This window comes from Tachyglossus aculeatus, chromosome 9, assembly GCF_015852505.1.
Source record: "Tachyglossus aculeatus isolate mTacAcu1 chromosome 9, mTacAcu1.pri, whole genome shotgun sequence".
Taxonomy (NCBI): Eukaryota; Metazoa; Chordata; class Mammalia; order Monotremata; family Tachyglossidae; genus Tachyglossus; species Tachyglossus aculeatus.
Window position 1 is genome coordinate 34,735,217 of NC_052074.1, and position 16,656 is coordinate 34,751,872.

The window sequence follows — 16,656 nt, forward strand, 5'->3', positions numbered from 1 at the left end:
CTGCCTCCGACCCAGTGGCCACCACAGGTCAGTACCTTCTGGCACGGCCTGTCCCCGAGAAGAGGGACACGAGGGGCAGTGGGTGTTCCTTTCTACCTGTGGGTGGGCTCATCGTTGGGGGGCTCCTGCAGGCTGCAGAATCTGCTCGGCTGTAGTGCTTATCCTCCCCTACTTTACTTCCCCACTGGAGATGGCTTGTCTGCATGGGGAGGGGAGGCCAGCCCTGGGCTAGAATGACCTTTAATCTTGGGCAAATGGGCAGCCCAGGACCCGCCGAAGGCTCATTCTTTGTTACTTGCTGATGCCACAAGAAACCATTTACACACAAATGTGCTACTGAGGGGCTCAACCATTTGGTTGCATGCTTTGGAAAGCCAAACCTCTAGAACCCCGCGAAGACTACCCAACAAACATCACCATCAGACTTGCCCCAAATGGCAAATGCCATTTATTACCTGTTTGTCTAAATGGCATACAGAGAGTCAACTGAAATGTTTCCCATCAAAATCAGAAATTAGCACTTTTAAAGTTACATCATTTAATAATGCATAATCTCAGGTCTGTAGAAGAGCTCCAGTTATAAGTTACCAAATATTCAAAATTGTGGCATTTGGCTTTCATCTCAACAGAGAGCTGTCAAGAAAAGGCATTTGCCCTAGATTATAAAAAGACAACATTTAGTTGGTAAAAACGTTTCTCTCCCTCTCAGGAAAACAATACTATCCACCTGTATTGAGAAGTTTCTTTAGAAGGCAGCAAATACAACCGTGTGGGTCAATCACCACTAGGATGCTACATCGCAGTAGAGTAGAAAAAAAGCCCCAGCAATGGACTGAATTCACCTTCCGTTTGAGAACATTTAGGAATAACCAGCTCCGTGCACATATGCTAGGGTGGGAGTGGGGAAAGGGACCTGGGAGGGGGAAAAAAATGGAGAGTGAGGGGAGAGCTAGTCCATAAATAATTTCTAAAATTTCTAGCTTTGACTAAGGAACTCGGCAACACCAAAACTAACCACGATGTAGATCTTGTTGTCGATAGCCAAGCCCCACAGACTCAACCACTGTCAATCACCTTTGGTTGGAATGGTCGGTTCCAACTGTTCTCGGCTTAACACGTTCACAAAATATGCAATGAACGCAGCCACCTTTGCCAGTTCTCCATCAATTACAGGCTTGTAATGGTAATTTGGTCCCTGTTTCTTGGCAACTGAAGAGACTAGTGCAAGCGTTATTTGGGACAAGCGACAAAAAAAGAAACAACTTAGGATCGATAAGCTGCAACTAACAATTAAGGTTTTTGGTTGGCAACATAAATATGGATCTCAATCTCCCTAAAACTTCTTACTACAGGGGAAAAACACATATTTCATTCATCCAGATACACACAAAATGAAACACACAGTTGAAAGCAAAACATACACTAAACTACAGCGAGGGTACATTTTAACCTAATAGTTCTCCCTAACGTGAACATTTGGGTTTTTGATAAAAGGATGATTCAACATCCACAACACCAGCATGTACGAAACAGAACCAAAAGCACTCTTAATTTGTACTACTTACTTTATATTAAAGTTTATTATAACATTATGAAAATCTACTGTACATGGAAAAACCCATTGGATTAAGTACAGTTTTGCCAAAAGCAAAAAGCTTTCCTGGTTCTCTGGGAAATGTACTTGCCCTTGGGCCTGGCTTGCGGTTCCAGAAATAATCTTTCAGCCTAGGCATTTTAGGCACTGAGAATCAAGGCAACTGGCAGTGCTGTCTGCAATTCCTAGCCCTCCTGTGAATTTCAAGGAATTAGACATGCAAGATGGTTCAAAGATAGAAGGGAAGGATGGGCTGAAATCCAAATGGCCAGGAAAGCTCTGTGGCTTTTACAGTCTGGTCTAGGGGAACCCTGCAAGGCTTGGGGGGCGGGAAGGTGGAACATCGGCTACCCATCTTCACTTCCTTCTCTGCAACCTGGGCCAAAAAACCAGGGAGTCGACATTATACTTGATCCAATTCAATGTGCCCTTTTTCTTTCCATTCAGCAGCAGGTCAGCTATTTTAGACTTGTAATTATACAGGCACATTTAGTTTGAAAATGCCACTCCTCGTTGGCAGCCAGTGGTGGGCTCATGGGCACAAAAGGAAAAGTCCCACGTGGCTGCTACCCTGTTGCGGCCCCAGGGGACAGTCTTGCAAGGACATCATAAAAATTAAGACTAACATTTGGCTTGAAGATTTGGTACCTCAAAAGACAAAATAAAGCAGAACAAACACAAAACAGGAGGCAGAACTGTCCTAACACCAAAAGACTGCTCTTTTGATTTACCCCGGGGGCAGTAGAATTCTAATCTTTAGTAACAAAAACAAATCTGAGCTCAGAGTGTCAAACTTGAAGGTAAAGCAAAACGGCGGACAATGTGCAAAAGAAGTTCTCTTTCTAAATTACTTTCCCCACAATGCACAGTGAATCCTGTTAGAGGTAAATGCTGACCTAGAACAAATATTCCGCAGTCAACGCCTGGCGGTTACGTACACTAGTAAGTGCTATAGTTATGCCAACCAGAAGCACCGAAGAATTCCAGGTGGTTTAGCCACTGTTCATTTCTAATGGAGAAATCACTCAATATCTCTAGAAGTGGCTCTGAAGGTTAAAACAAGGAGGATTTTGAGTTGACAGGAATGGAGATGGAATTGCTAGCTTTAATTCTTGCTGTTTTCTAGCGGCCAAATAATAGAGTCTTCTCTTCCCCCAGCTCTCTCGGCAGTTTTTAGACAGAAACCAAAGCAAGCTCAGTAGATTGCAGTCCCACCTTTAGTGAACTCTGTGCAGGAAAGCAGGCCAGGCACTGAGTCCAAATCTACTTGGTACCTAGAGTAAGACTTCCAATGGCAAGGAGGCAGGGATATGGCTTGAAGTTCTTAATGGAAGAGACAAAAATAAGAGTCTATGTGCAGGATGGAAGGAGCAGGGGAAATCCAGGGGAAAATTCTGTTCCAGAGACAAGTACGTTTATGCATAAAATTCTTCCTGTTTCTGTGGCTTTTGGTACCCTCCATTTGCTTGTTTCGGTTCATCCAAGGAATAGCTTCCTTCGTCTTTCTTCTTCATTCTGTACAGCATAAACCCAACCAGGAACATGGCAAACAGCAACCCGACTAATCCACCAGCAATGACCCCTGTGGGAAGGAAAGGAGGAAAGGAGGAAAGGAGGCAAGAAGAAAGAGGAATTCAAGTTTAGAGACTTTTGTGGAAGTTTTAAGACACACTAAAACCCCAGCCAACAAATTGTTGGAAGAGAAAACAATCCATCAATTGATCAAGGGCATTTATTGGGCACTTACTGTGTGCAGAGCACTGTACTAAGTGCTTGGGAGCGTATGGTACAACTGAGTTGGAAAATGCAATTCCTGCCGACAAGCAGCTCCTAGATTCTAGAGAAAATCCCATTTAAAAAAAAAGTTATGGTATTTGCTAAGTGCTTACTATTTGTCAGGCACTCTACTAAGTGCTGGGGTAGAAATGAGCTAGTCAGGTTGGGCATAGTCCATGTCCCACAGGGGGCTCATGGTCTTAATTCTCACTTTACAGATGAGATAACAGGCACAGGGAATAAAAATAATAATAATAATAATGGCATTTATTAAGCACTTACTATGTACAAAGCACTGTTCTAAGTGCGGGGAGGATACAAGGTGATCAGGTTGTCCCACATGGGGCTCGCAGTCTTAATCCCCATTTTACAGATAAGGTAACTTGAGGCCCAGAGAAGTTAAGTGACTTGCCCAAAGCCACACAGCTGACAATTGGTGGAGTCAGGATTTGAACCCATGACTTCTGACTCCAGAGCCTGGGCTTTTTCCACTGAGCCACGCTACTTCTCTAGGGAAGAGAAGCTTCTTAGGGAAGCTTCTTAGGGAAGCACAGCTTCTTAGGAAAGTGAAGTGACTTGTCAAGGTCACACAGCGGACAAATAGTGGAGATGGGAGTAGAACCCAAGTCCTTCTGACCCCCAGGTCTGTGCTCTACCCACTAGGCTGCAGCTCTTCTCGACACTGACAAATAACAAGCAATTGCTAACAAGGTGGTCGTATGGCTTCTTCAGATTTGAAACTCGGGAATTCCACAGCCCTTCCATTCCAGATGCAAAGTTCCAAGGCCCAGCAGCCTTTCCTGTCCTCTCCCATTTCAACCAACTGTCCTCGCTCAACAAGCTGGCAGCCCTGCAGTAGCTCTTGATTCCTCTTTATATAAATTTATCCCATTAAAAGTTCCAGTTTTAAAGATTAGGAGACATGAGTGTCTAGCCTTCCACAATAGGTAGAACTTCCAATATCTTGTTGGCAGCAGAGAATTTGTCTTCCCTGTTGTACTGTACTCTCCCAGGCGCTTAGTACAGTGCTCTGTACACAGTAAGGGCTCAATAAATGATTGATTCTTGAACTTTCACCTGCAGAGCTTGAAAACCACAGTTTTAGTGGGGAAAAAAACCCCATTTTCGATTTTCAAACCTACCTCCTAGCACCTCCTTCCTGTCCAGTATTCCCTGTGCCGCTCCCGTGGCCCCCTTGTCCACTGGGGTCTCTTTCCTTGGGTCAGGCTGGACTTCTACAACTGGTGGCTCACTGGGGCCAACAAAGTGAAAATCACTCTGAAAAAGAGAAAATGGACAGGGATTATGGTGCAGCTTGGTTCATTTGGGGATCTAGTTGGCCATCAATGGCCTTACCCCTCAGTAACACACCACCCAAAGCACCAAAATGGCCCACTCCTCCAAAGCCCAGCAACCGGTCAACACCAGGTGCCCAGTGAACACTAGCATCTGCCACTCTTGAGCTGGTAGAGAGCACTCAGAGAGACAGAAAGAATCACTCAAGGTCTTGCAGTCCAGAAAACGTCAGGCTGAATGGCAGGAAAACACAGAGCAGGGACCCCAGAATGCCATGACTGGATGGGTTAGGGTATGTATACAAGCAAGCATCGTCCCCTGTAGAACTGTCACCCGACTGGCTCTCCTTCAGTCCCACCACTACTTCACCCCATCGTAGTCCATTCCTTGCCAATATAAACCCTGGAAATCCCGAGTCCTGACTTGGCCTTTTTCATGGACCTGATGACCACCAGTCACGGAACAACTCTTTGTCCTTGCAAATAGCAGCCCAAATGCCCAGAAGGCTAACATGAAGAAACTTCCAATTCACGCTTATAAGTTTATGAGTGGAAAATGAATCTATTTTATTTTTCAACCCAAAGGTACAGGTGGGCAGAAGAAAGTGAGCCAGTAATTGTAAGTCTACGGGCAAGATCACCCAAATCAGACTGCTCGCTATGATCCATTCTCTTCCTTTTTTATGGTATTCCCGTCCTATTTGGCATTCTCTATTGGGGTTTCCAGTAATAATAATAATAATAATAATAATAATAATAAAGATATTTGTTTATCACATACAATATGCCAAGCATTGTGCTGAGCAGAATGGTTGCGGGGACTTAGAAAAGGTCTAAGAGGATGTTCTCCAGGGCTACCCTACTCATTCAGGTAGAAAGAAGTCAAGAAAACAAAATAACCATGAGAATCAGGCCTTACTGTATCCCCAGATCCTTCGGTCTCTGCGAATGGGGTCATCGTCTCAGAAGCCATTTCGGGGGATGCCGAAGCAGTCACAGCTCCCTCGCTGCCTCTCTCCAGAGTAGAGTCAAACACGCCTGGGAAGATGTGAGAGGCATTTTGGCGACGGGAGCTGGGGAGGTCAGTGTTGCGGACTGTGCTGGCGAGTCTCGTTGTGGTAACCTTGATCGTAGAAGGGTGCTGAGTAGTTGGGTGCCCTGTGGTCCCCTTAGCAGGGCCGGTTGTAGTCCCCTCATCAGGATAAGAGGACTCATGCGTATGTTCACTAAGAACCAGCGGTCTCTCATTATCCTCTTCTGTCGACGGGGAGGTAAGCGTTGCTCCTGTGCTTCTTTCTTCCTCATGGATGGGTGGGTAGGTTGTGGATACTGCCGATACAGATGCTAACAATGTGTTGGTTCTTGTTGGGAGGCTCAGCTCGATCACTGAGACCCCTGGCATAGGCCCTGGAACCAAGAAAAAAGACCTCCATCAATCAACAATATACACAAGATTTAACAGGCAGGCTCCCTGCCCTTACAGAGCTTGCAATCTAGTTGGGGAATCATACACTAAAATCAATTACAGATAAGAGCAGGCAACAGAGTGTAAGATATGGGCAAGTGCTACTGGTATGGGGAGAGAGTACCCAAGTCACACAGCAGGCAAGTGACAGAGCCGGGTTTGGAACCCAGGTCTCCGAACTACCAGCCCAGTGCCCTTTCCACTAAGCCACACTGCTTCTGAACACTTTGGGGCATCCATTTAGACATACTCTCTTCTTTGTCTCCATTAACCCTCCTCCGCGCAGAAATTACAAGCCTCCCACTGACCAATTTGAGATATTTTCCCCCTGAAATTTCTAGTAGCCAGAATCAAGACTGTCTAGGAAGCATTCTGCCTCAAAATGGAAAGGTATGTTTCAGCATCTTGGGGTTTTAAGGAGCAGCGGAGTTGCTGCTCTAGATGATGGCAGCAAGAAGTCACGCCAAGTCCTAGGTGAGGAAGAACATCCAAGTTTCTTCATACTGGACCACATAACCAGAAATCCAGATTGGTGTGGGGTGCACATCCATTTTTTATACAACAAAAGCAAAGTACAGCCTGTTGGCTTTTCAAAATATGGATATATTTTAGCCACAGTAAAAGTTTAAAAAAACAATATGGTCCTCTTATTAGTACAAAACTGGACAAGGTACCAGCCTAGTTCTAAAAATCAATGACAGTGAGCGCTGTGTGCAGAACACTGTACTAAACACTTGGGAGAGTGCAACACAATAGAGCTGGGAGACATGTTCCCTGCACATGATGTGCTTACAGTCTAGAAGGGGGAGAATAAAAGTACTGCTTCTAATAATAACAATAATAATTGCACTTGTCAAATGCTTACTATGTGCCAAGCACTGTACTAAATGCTCAGGTGGATACAAGATAATCAGGTCAGACCCAGTCCCTGTCCCACGCGGGACCAATAGTCTAAGTGAAAGGTAGTACTGTTTAACTCTCATTTTCCAGATGAGGAAACACAGGCATAGACAAGTCAAGTGACTTGTCCAAGGCACACAGAAGACAAATGGGGGAATTGTGATTAGAACCCAGGTCCTCCGACCCACAGGTCCAGGCTCTTCCTAAGCTACACCTTTCCGCTGGGAGTTTCAGAGGCTGGACTAGCCTTGAGAACTCTGGGGTGTGTTCACTCAAGTCAAGGAACATCTAAATTCTGACCAGGCCTGAGTGGCCTTACTAACTAAGTTATAAAAAGAACTGCTCAAACTCCCAGGCAAGATGCACTCCACCATCAAGTGAAGTATGTTCAACCAGTGAGTTGTACGGGAGACACAGCTTATCCAGTCTACACTTATCTGCTGGCTTCCCTGCACTGGAGATAACGATGATAATAATAATAATGGTTTTTGTTAAGCAGTTACTATGTGCCAGACACTACTAAGCGCTGGGGTGGATACAAGCAAATCAGGGTTGACAATAATCCCAGGACCAAACAGCAGCCCCCTGCCTGGGGGCCAGAGGGCCAGAGCTGGAACACCAGAGTTTTGGACTCGAGTAACCCCAGCTGCTGCTCCAGAACAGCACAGCCTAATGGAAAGAGCACAGGCCTAGGAGTCAGAGGATCTGGGTTCTAATTCCAGCTCCATCACTTGTCTGCTGTGTGATCAAGTCACTTCACTTCTCTGCACCTGTTTCCTCAACTGTAAAATGGGATTCAATTAGTTCTCCCTCCTATTTAGACCATGAGCCCCACTGTGTTTGCCTGATTAACTTGTATCTACCCCAGTGTTTAGAACAGTGCCTGACACATAGCAAGTGCTTAATAAATACCATAACAATAATAACAATAATAACAACTTGCAAGGGGCTTTAGCCAGAAGTGACACTAAAGCCCGCTTAGGGAGCCCAGAGAAAAGGCTGGCAATACCACAAACGAGAAAGGCTGAAATGAGCAAAGGGCGAGTGAGAGGGGTAAAAGATGGATCATCCAGAGTCAAACTTACCATTTCCAGAGCCAGAGAAATTGTCATCATCATCCCCAGATCCGTCTAGATCTTCAGGAGGGAAGCTGGTAGCTGCAATTTGCTATAAGGATGAAAAAATAACCCCGAGTTAAACGTGAAGATCTTTTTCAAGGAGTTTCCTCAGGCCAGCAGTGCCTGCTCTCCCTTACAGCACCAGAAGCAGGCCCCTTTCGAAAGGGGCTTCCTCACTGTCCTCTCAGTCCTGCCAGAACACGCCCATTTTTGCTGCATATTTTGGGTGGAACGAGGAGGAAGAACCAGGGCCCGAATAGGTCACCCCGATAAAAGAATAGAGCTGCCATTGCCTTAGATGTTTCCCTTAATTCAGGGAGAATAGTAAATTTCTATTCTTTCTCAAGCAGAAAGGACTTGGTGAAATCAGGGCCTCATTCTTTGTTTTTTTCTTTTTTAAGGGTCTCATAGCTTTGTTACATGTCAGACAGGCAACTACTAGTTACCCTCAAGAAAAACCAAAGCAGAATTTGTTCTCAGAATCAACACCATGTTCATCCATTTCCAAGTTTCCAGCCGGTTCCTACAGATAAGAACGCCATGGCTTTAATCAGACTAGCACAGTTAAATAACTGTCAGAATTGGAGAAAACCAAATAGTTGGTATGGAGCATCCTTCAGGAAAAGATCATGAATAGGAAGGTCAAGTTTGCCTTTGGATTTGGGGGCCATACACAGGGTTAATGATTGAACCAAAGCAAACAAAGGTGGAGCAGAACTGGATCAGACCTGGATCAGACTTGGAACCAGTCAGCCCTCTGATGTTTGTTCTGTAGGCAACTTAAACAGAAACCTTCAAGGGCAGATTTGGAAATTCCTAGCTGGCTGAAGCTTGCTAAGTGCCTTCTCCTAAGCAACTATTTTAAATTCAATTTATATTCATTCATTCAATCGTATTTATTGAGCGCTTACTGTATGCACAGCACTGTACTAAGAGCTTGGAAAGTACAATTCAGCAACAAATAGAGACAATCCTGCCCAACCACACTGAGCCATCCTATGGTTTCCTCCTGCCCTGATCATTTTCCTAAACAAACCATTAGCCCATAAGACCCTCCATTGGTTGCCCATTCACCTTCACAGCAAACAGAAACGCCTTACCAAGAACTCAGTCAGCTCACTTCTTCCTATCTTATCTCGCTGATCTCCTACTACAACCCAACCCCCACACTCCTCTCCTCTAACAGTAACTTAGTCACTGTATCTCGATCTCTCCTCTTTCTCCACGTCCTGGAACTCCCTCTTCTTCCATATCCTGCAGACCACCACTCTCCCCATCTTCAAAACCTTATTAAAGTCACATCTCCTCCGAGAGGCCTTTCCAATTCAGCCCCTTCCCTCCTGTGTCGCCTCTCTACCCTTTAAGTCACTTGATATGCACCCCAGCCTCATCCTCCAGTAGTGCTGTCATGTTCATATTTTATTTTAATGTCTGTCTCCCCCTCTAGAATGAAAGCTTCTTGTGCGCAGGGGGAGGCGTCTACCAACTGTGTTGTATTGTATTCTTCCAAGTGCTTAGTACCTTAGTATAGTACTCTGCATTCAATTATGTGCTCACTAAATATTAGTGACTGATTTATTGACTGATTGGAATAGGGCCCTTAGTAAAAAAAAACCCAAACAACAGCACTTCCATGAATTCATTTTCTTTCAACATTAATGAGATTTAACTGCAAGAGACTGAAAAACAACGTGTTTGTAATTCACTGTGTGTAGAATATTTTTAATGAATAGGACAAGCTGTCGGAAAATAACAGTTACTTGAGATAAGCAATGTGGTTCAGTGGAAAGAGCAAGAGGCTGGGAGTCGGGGGACCTGGGTTCTAATCCCAGTTCTGCCACTTGCCTGCTCCGTGACTTTGGGCAAATTACTGAACATCAATGCCTCAGTTTCCTCATCTGTAAAACTGAACAAAATAACTGTTCTTTCACCTTTTACACTGTGATCATCATGTGGGAAAGGGACTGTGTCTGACCTGCTTATATTATCATTATTATTATGATTTTTGATAAGTGCTTACTGTTCTAAGCACTGGGGTTAGACACAGTTGCTGTCTCAGGGGGTCTAAGTAGGAGGGAGAACTGGTATTGAATCCCCATTTTCAGTTGAGGAAATTGAGGCACTGAGAAATTAAGTGACTTGACCAAGGTCACACAGCAATCAAGCACTTAGTACAGTGCTCTGCACACAGTAAGCGCTCAATAAATATGATTGAATGAACTGAACTAGTAGAGCCACGATTAGAACCCAGGTCATCTGACTCCCAGGACCCTGCTCTTCCTCATGTTTGTTTTCTTATACTGTACCTATCCCTGCAATTAGTAAAGTGCTTCGGTACACAGAGAACACTTAACAAATACCACAATTATTATCACCGTCATCATTCAAGGAATAATTCTGTCTAAATTTGGATAAATTAGCTTTTGTCACTACTCGCTCAGAGCTAATGGTTATTCACAAGACTTTCATATGAGCTGTCTTCACTACTCCAATGTTGCTTTCCACTCCATACACATTCTCCCATCAGTTATTTTCCCTCCACAGCTTGAGAGACTGCAGTTCCCAAACTCTATTTGACCTTTGGTAAATTTCAGTATTTTTTTTCCTGTGGCATGCAAACACGGTAGTAGTAATAAAAGTATTTTTAAGGGTTTACTGTGTGCGGAGCAACGTAGCAAGCCCTGGGAGAAAATCCTCAGGGGGGAATTAGTGGGGCTCACAACCTAAGAAGTGGTAGTATGGTATTTATTAAACACTTATTGTGGGCAGAACACTGTATTAACTGCCAGGAAAGAACGTGAATCAAGAAAAGTGTGACTTTAGCCCCACGGGATCTTACACCTTGCGCCCTCCTACCTCACCTCATTACTCTTCTACTACAACCCTGCCTGCACACTTGGCTCCTCTAACGCTAACCTACACACTGTATCTTGATCTCGTCTATCTCAATGCCTACCTCTCACCCACATCCTGCCTCTGGCCTCAAACACCCTCCCTTTTCATATCTGAGAGACAATTACGCTCCCCACATTCAAAGCCTTATTGAAGGCACATCTCCTCCAAGAGGCCTTCCCTCACTAAGCCCTCATTTCCTCTTTTCCCACTCCCTTTCATTCATTCATTCAATCGTATTTATTGAGCGCTTACTGTGTGCAGAGCCCTGTACTAAGCGCTTGGGAAGTACAAGTTGGCAACATATAGAGACAGTCCCTACCCAACAGTGGGCTCACACTCTAGATACTCCTTTCTGCATCACCCTGACTTGCTCCCTTTATTCACCAACTCCAACTGTGTGACTTTGGGCAAGTCACTTCACTTCTCTGTGCCTCAGTTACCTCATCTGTAAAATGGGGATTAAGATTGTGAGCCCCACATGGGACAACCTGATCACTTTGTATCCTCCCCAACGCTTAGAACAGTGCTTTGCACATAGTAAGTGCTTAACAAATACCAAAATTATTATAACTCCCAGCCCCACAGCACTTAGGTAGATATCTATAATTTATTTATATTAATATCTGTCTCCCACAACGAGCTTATGGGCTGGGAATGTGTATGTTATATTGTTCTGTTGTACTCTCCCAAGTACTGAGTACAATCTTTTAGACTGTGAGCCCGCTGTTGGGTAGGGATCGTCTCTATATGTTGCCAACTTGTACTTCCCAAGTGCTTAGTACAGTGCTCTGCACACAGTAAGCGCTCAATACAATTGAATGAAAGTGCCCTGCACACAGTGAGTGCTCAATAAATATGACTAATTGATTACAGAGAGAACCAACACAAGAGTGACCTAAACCAGACCCTCTACAGTGAAGTGTCCTCTATCATTCATCGATCAGCAATAGAGGAGATGGTAACCAATTACAATGGAGGATGTTTATGTATAGACACTCAAGAATTCCACTGGCACCTACATTCAGAATCTTGCAATAAATTACATTTGCTTCTGGCCCAACATAAGCCATCAGAAAGAACTAGTACAGAGTTTAGGGCTTTGTATAGGCTTGTTTGAAGGTGGAGTTACTCAGATCACACTGAATTTAACATTTCTCCTGCAGCAATTGGCTCCTCTAAATCAACTGGTTGGGCACAGCTACTTTTCCCAAATATCACAGTGTTTGAAAATAAAGCAGCATAGACTTCAAAACCTAAAATGCATTATTTATATCCTAATATGTCCATGGCAATGCATGAGTTGCTCCCTGCTGGTGTGAGCAAACAGTTCAATATAATGCAAGGAACGGTTAGGATAGCCCATGCTCCTGCAGTTGACTTTGCAAAATTAAAATTTTAAAAATCCCTTCATCTTTCTCTGCAAAAGGAAAAATTTTGATGCATGTCAGGTAGTCAGAGGTATTTTATATATGAGCTTTTCTGCTCTCCTCAATTGTCAGTCAACCCTATTCCAGTCACCTCATAGCCACACAGTCACCTCATGTAAAATGAGTTTCCAATATTCTGCTTTCCCTCTTTTGGTGTTTTCCAGTATCTCTGTTCTGCTATGCTTATAAGTCTGTGGCACCCTGCCCCACAATACCTGACATGTCTTCAGACCAATTCCTTAGAGAATTATTAGAGGAGCAGCGTGGCTCAATGGAAAGAGCACGGGCTTGGGAGTCAGGGGTCATGGGTTCGAATCCCGGCTCTGCCACTTGTCAGCTGTGTGATTCTGGGCAAGTCATTTAACTTCTCTGTGCCTCAGTTACCTCATCTGTCAAATGAGGATTAAGACTGTGAGCCCCACATGGGACAACCTTGTGTCCCCCCCCCCCCCAGTGCTTAGAACAGTGCTTGGCATGTAGTATGTGCTTAAAAATGCCATTATTATTATTCTTATTCTTACTAATTATTTAAATAAGTGGCCAGTGATTTGCTGCTTTATATGCCTAGAAACACCAAGATCGCCTTTCCGGACCTGGAGACACCAAGTGACCAGCATCTGCTCTAATGACTTTTAATGAATGGTTTTATCTAGAGGTTAATAAAATACAGAGGTGAAGATTCAAAGTGGTGCTCGACCCAAAAGGCTCACACCCGGAAATACAAGTCTAAATTATAGTTTGCTGGTCAAAAACAACCAGGATTTAAGACTCACCCAAAAGGCAAAGACTCTTCCCAAAGACTTACACAACCATTAACATCTCCAGTTGCCGCTAGACACATGCTAAACCGGTCCTAGTGCTCAATGCTGTGTACATACGCATGCACGCACACACACACGCACACACGCCACGACAGCTTAGATAAATGACTGGATGAACAGGAGCGACGTTTTCATCTTGGCCCCTTTCCTCAACAATCCTCTCTATCGACATTTTTACTTCCTGGTATAAAAAGTTTTGCATTTCTAGTCCAACTACCACACCCAGAACCCACTTTCTATACCTATCTACCCCAGGACAGAGTTAATCAATGCCCACTGAGTGTAGAGCTTGAGAGCAGAAGGCCTAATTCCTGTCCTCAAGTGGCTTACCAACTAAATGTGGGACTCACAAAGACACCAGTTATTTGCAAATAATAGAAGTGGGACTAAGAATAACTCTACAACTGTTGATAACAGAAATGTGGCAGGAGAAATAGAACAGTAAGTGACAATAAACATAAACTGATATACCCACAAGTGCTAAGGGTCGGTGTTAGATTCATACCATGCAGAAAGAAGAAGTTTATCAAGGCACACTTTCTGGAAGGAGACAGAAGAGAGTTTAGGGACCTGCTGGGAGAATAACAAACAGCTACCTAAAAGATGGTTCAAAAATCAAAACCCACACCAGTAGTCTCAAGCCACAGAGCGCCACGCAAACAACTGCATAATTTATGGAGGCTGGCAGGGTTGGGGGTGGGGGGGAACAGTACAGCGCTTAGAACAGTGCTTTGCACATAGTAAGCGCTTAATAAATGCCATCATTATTATTATTAGAGCACTTTGCTGGGCAAGGGAGAAATCTAATAATGGCACTTATTGAGCACTTACTGTTGTGCAGAACACTATACTAGGTGCTGGGAAGAGTACAATAAAACAGAGTTGGTAGACACATTACCTGCCTACCAGGAGCTTACAGTCTAGTGTGGGAGACAGGTATTAAAACAAATTATGGATCTGAACATAAGTGTTGTGGGGCTGAGGGTAGGGTGACTCTCAAGTGTTTAAAGGGTACAGATTCCTCCCCACTTTCACAACGGCTAATTTATAGGAAGAAGAGTGCTAAGAAGGATAGGTATTCTGGGGAAAGATTTCCTATCCCACAGTTACAACATGGGGCCACTTTTCCACGAGGAAGGGACAATGCTGAGGAGGCAGCTGGTCTCCTCTCTCTCGGATATTAGGTCAGTTGAAGGAACTAAAGTCCCTAATGCTGAACAGAAACCAAACAGAGCTGCAGTTAACTGAAGCTGAGTTATGTGGGGCAGGAATAGGATGGTATCAGGATGTGCAGATAAGCAGTGAAAGGCAGACAAAAAGGGCCCTATAGAGTGAAAACAGACCATATGCCTCTCATAAAGAGATGGCATCCATCGTAAGAATCCACAATTCAGTGTCCCTGGTCCTAAGCCTTCTCAGAGTACACGCATGATCAAGTGCTGAGTGGCATTTATTGAACGCTTACTATGTGCAGAGCACTGTTCTGTCTGGGAGAATCCAATACAATAGAGTCGATTGATGGATCAGGGGTCTCCTTGGGCCTCAGCCCACATCCGGCCCTGGAAGCAACCATCAGGAAGGAGAAGGCGGAAATATGACCCACAAGCTGAAGGCAACACTTTGGCCTCCATGTCTTTGTCCCCATTAGACACAATTCCAAAAAGAAGACAAGAGGCTCCTTCAAGCCAAGAAAATCCTTTCTTGAGGGGAAAGTAATGGGAAGAGCAAAATGCACTGCTGAAGAAGCACAGATTAAAGAAAGTTGCCAGTTGTGAGGGCTAAAGATGTGGCGGGGGACGGGGGATGAGGAATTCATCAATCAGAGCACCGGCTTAAGTGCTTGGGAAAGTATAGTATAACAGAGTAGGTAGACATGATCCTTGCCCACAAGGAGTTTCCACTCTTAAGGAGGGAAGAAGAGGGAAGAAGGGAGAGAGGAACCAGTTTGCTTCGATATGAATTGTAACTGGCTCCACAGAACCACTACCACTTCCCCGTGCAGTCTAACACCTCTGCACACAACACACAGGCAGCCATTACTTTGCTTTCTGCAGAAGTCATCCCCAGGAAATCAGGGGGCAGCATTTTGGACTTGAAAAGAGGTGACACAAATGTCAATTCTTGCTTAATATGGACCTTTAAGATTCCCATCCAAGGCCCACCCGTTCAACCTTTCTCCAACGCTAGACTTCAGAGACGCTCTCCGGGTATTACTCTTTAAAGTGTAAGCAAACATTTCGTGACTTTCGTGACTACCGTGACTTCTAGACTGTGAGCCCACTGTTGGGTAGGGACAGTCTCTATATGTTGCCAACTTGTACTTCTCAAGCACTTAGTACAGTGCTCTGCAAACAGTAAGCGCGCAATAAATACGATTGAATGAATGAATCTAAAATACGTCTCCTGAAAATTCAGCCGAGGTTTTCGTCCAGGTTATTTCCTCCTTCTAGTTGTCGATTCCTTTCCTGGGGACTCTCTTCCCCTCGAGACTGGCTTCTTTATGCCGAATCAGAGAGCCTCCCTCCGTTCCCCTATCATTTTTCTGCCCCCTTTGGACCCTCAGTTCTCTCCGAGGGGCTCAGTTGCAAACTGGAAGTCTCAGATGAGGCAGACGACTCTGCCCCTCAGAGCCACCCTGACATCCCCGCACATCCCATCTATGCCACTTGGAAGGAGCAGCCCCAGTTCAGTCTTGTGGTTCTCCTACCAAAGCCTGCCGACCCAGAGAGAAACCGCCCAGCCCCCACATCACCCAGGCTCCCAGAGCCTCTTCCCAAGTGTGCCAGAGGAAGGATGGGGTGGCAGTGTGAGGCCTAGCTAATGCTGAGAATATCGGGAGCCCCATACTTGCGGCAAAAACCTCCCCCGGTGCCACACAACGCCAAACACCAGGAGCCCCTTTCAGAAGGGACTGAGTCACCCACGGCTCATGTCCCCCTTCCAACTGGGACCACCCCACGCCGGGGCCAGTCTCCCGCAGTGCCCCAGGACACCATGGGCCAGAAGTAATTCATCCCCTGCCTGACGGGGAGCCCACTTTTAGACTGTGAGCCCACTGTTGGGTAGGGACTGTCTGTATATGTTGCCAATTTGTACTTCCCAAGCGCTTAGTACAGTGTTCTGCACATAGTAAGCGCTCAATAAATACGATTGATGATGATGACAGTGGTTGGGCAGGGATCGAATCACATGACACTTGGAGCCTCTTGAAATCCAGGGACCTGCACAGCTGCCCAAACCAGCACCCCCTAAGGTTGTAGGACACCGCGTGCCAGAAGCGTACTTTTGCAGCCTTTAGAACCATGGGGAAGCTGTCCTGGCTTGTAATTAAGGGGAGTTTACTTGGAGAACTGGGGCATCTCAGT

General features: G+C 45.0%; 1 protein-coding gene across 1 annotated transcript in view; it reads right to left on the reverse strand.

Moving 5' to 3' along the window:
- Positions 1 to 428: 428 nt before the first annotated feature.
- The window catches only part of SDC1 (syndecan 1), a 60,196-nt gene continuing 43,968 nt past the window's right edge, over positions 429 to 16,656 (reverse strand). The window contains exons 2-5 of the mRNA XM_038751436.1: positions 8,116 to 8,197; positions 5,585 to 6,072; positions 4,513 to 4,648; positions 429 to 3,176 (exon numbers count right to left, since the gene is read on the reverse strand). Coding sequence (XP_038607364.1) covers positions 3,010 to 3,176; positions 4,513 to 4,648; positions 5,585 to 6,072; positions 8,116 to 8,197 — 873 coding nt within the window. The 3' untranslated portion in view covers positions 429 to 3,009. The remainder of the gene's footprint in view (positions 3,177 to 4,512; positions 4,649 to 5,584; positions 6,073 to 8,115; positions 8,198 to 16,656) is intronic.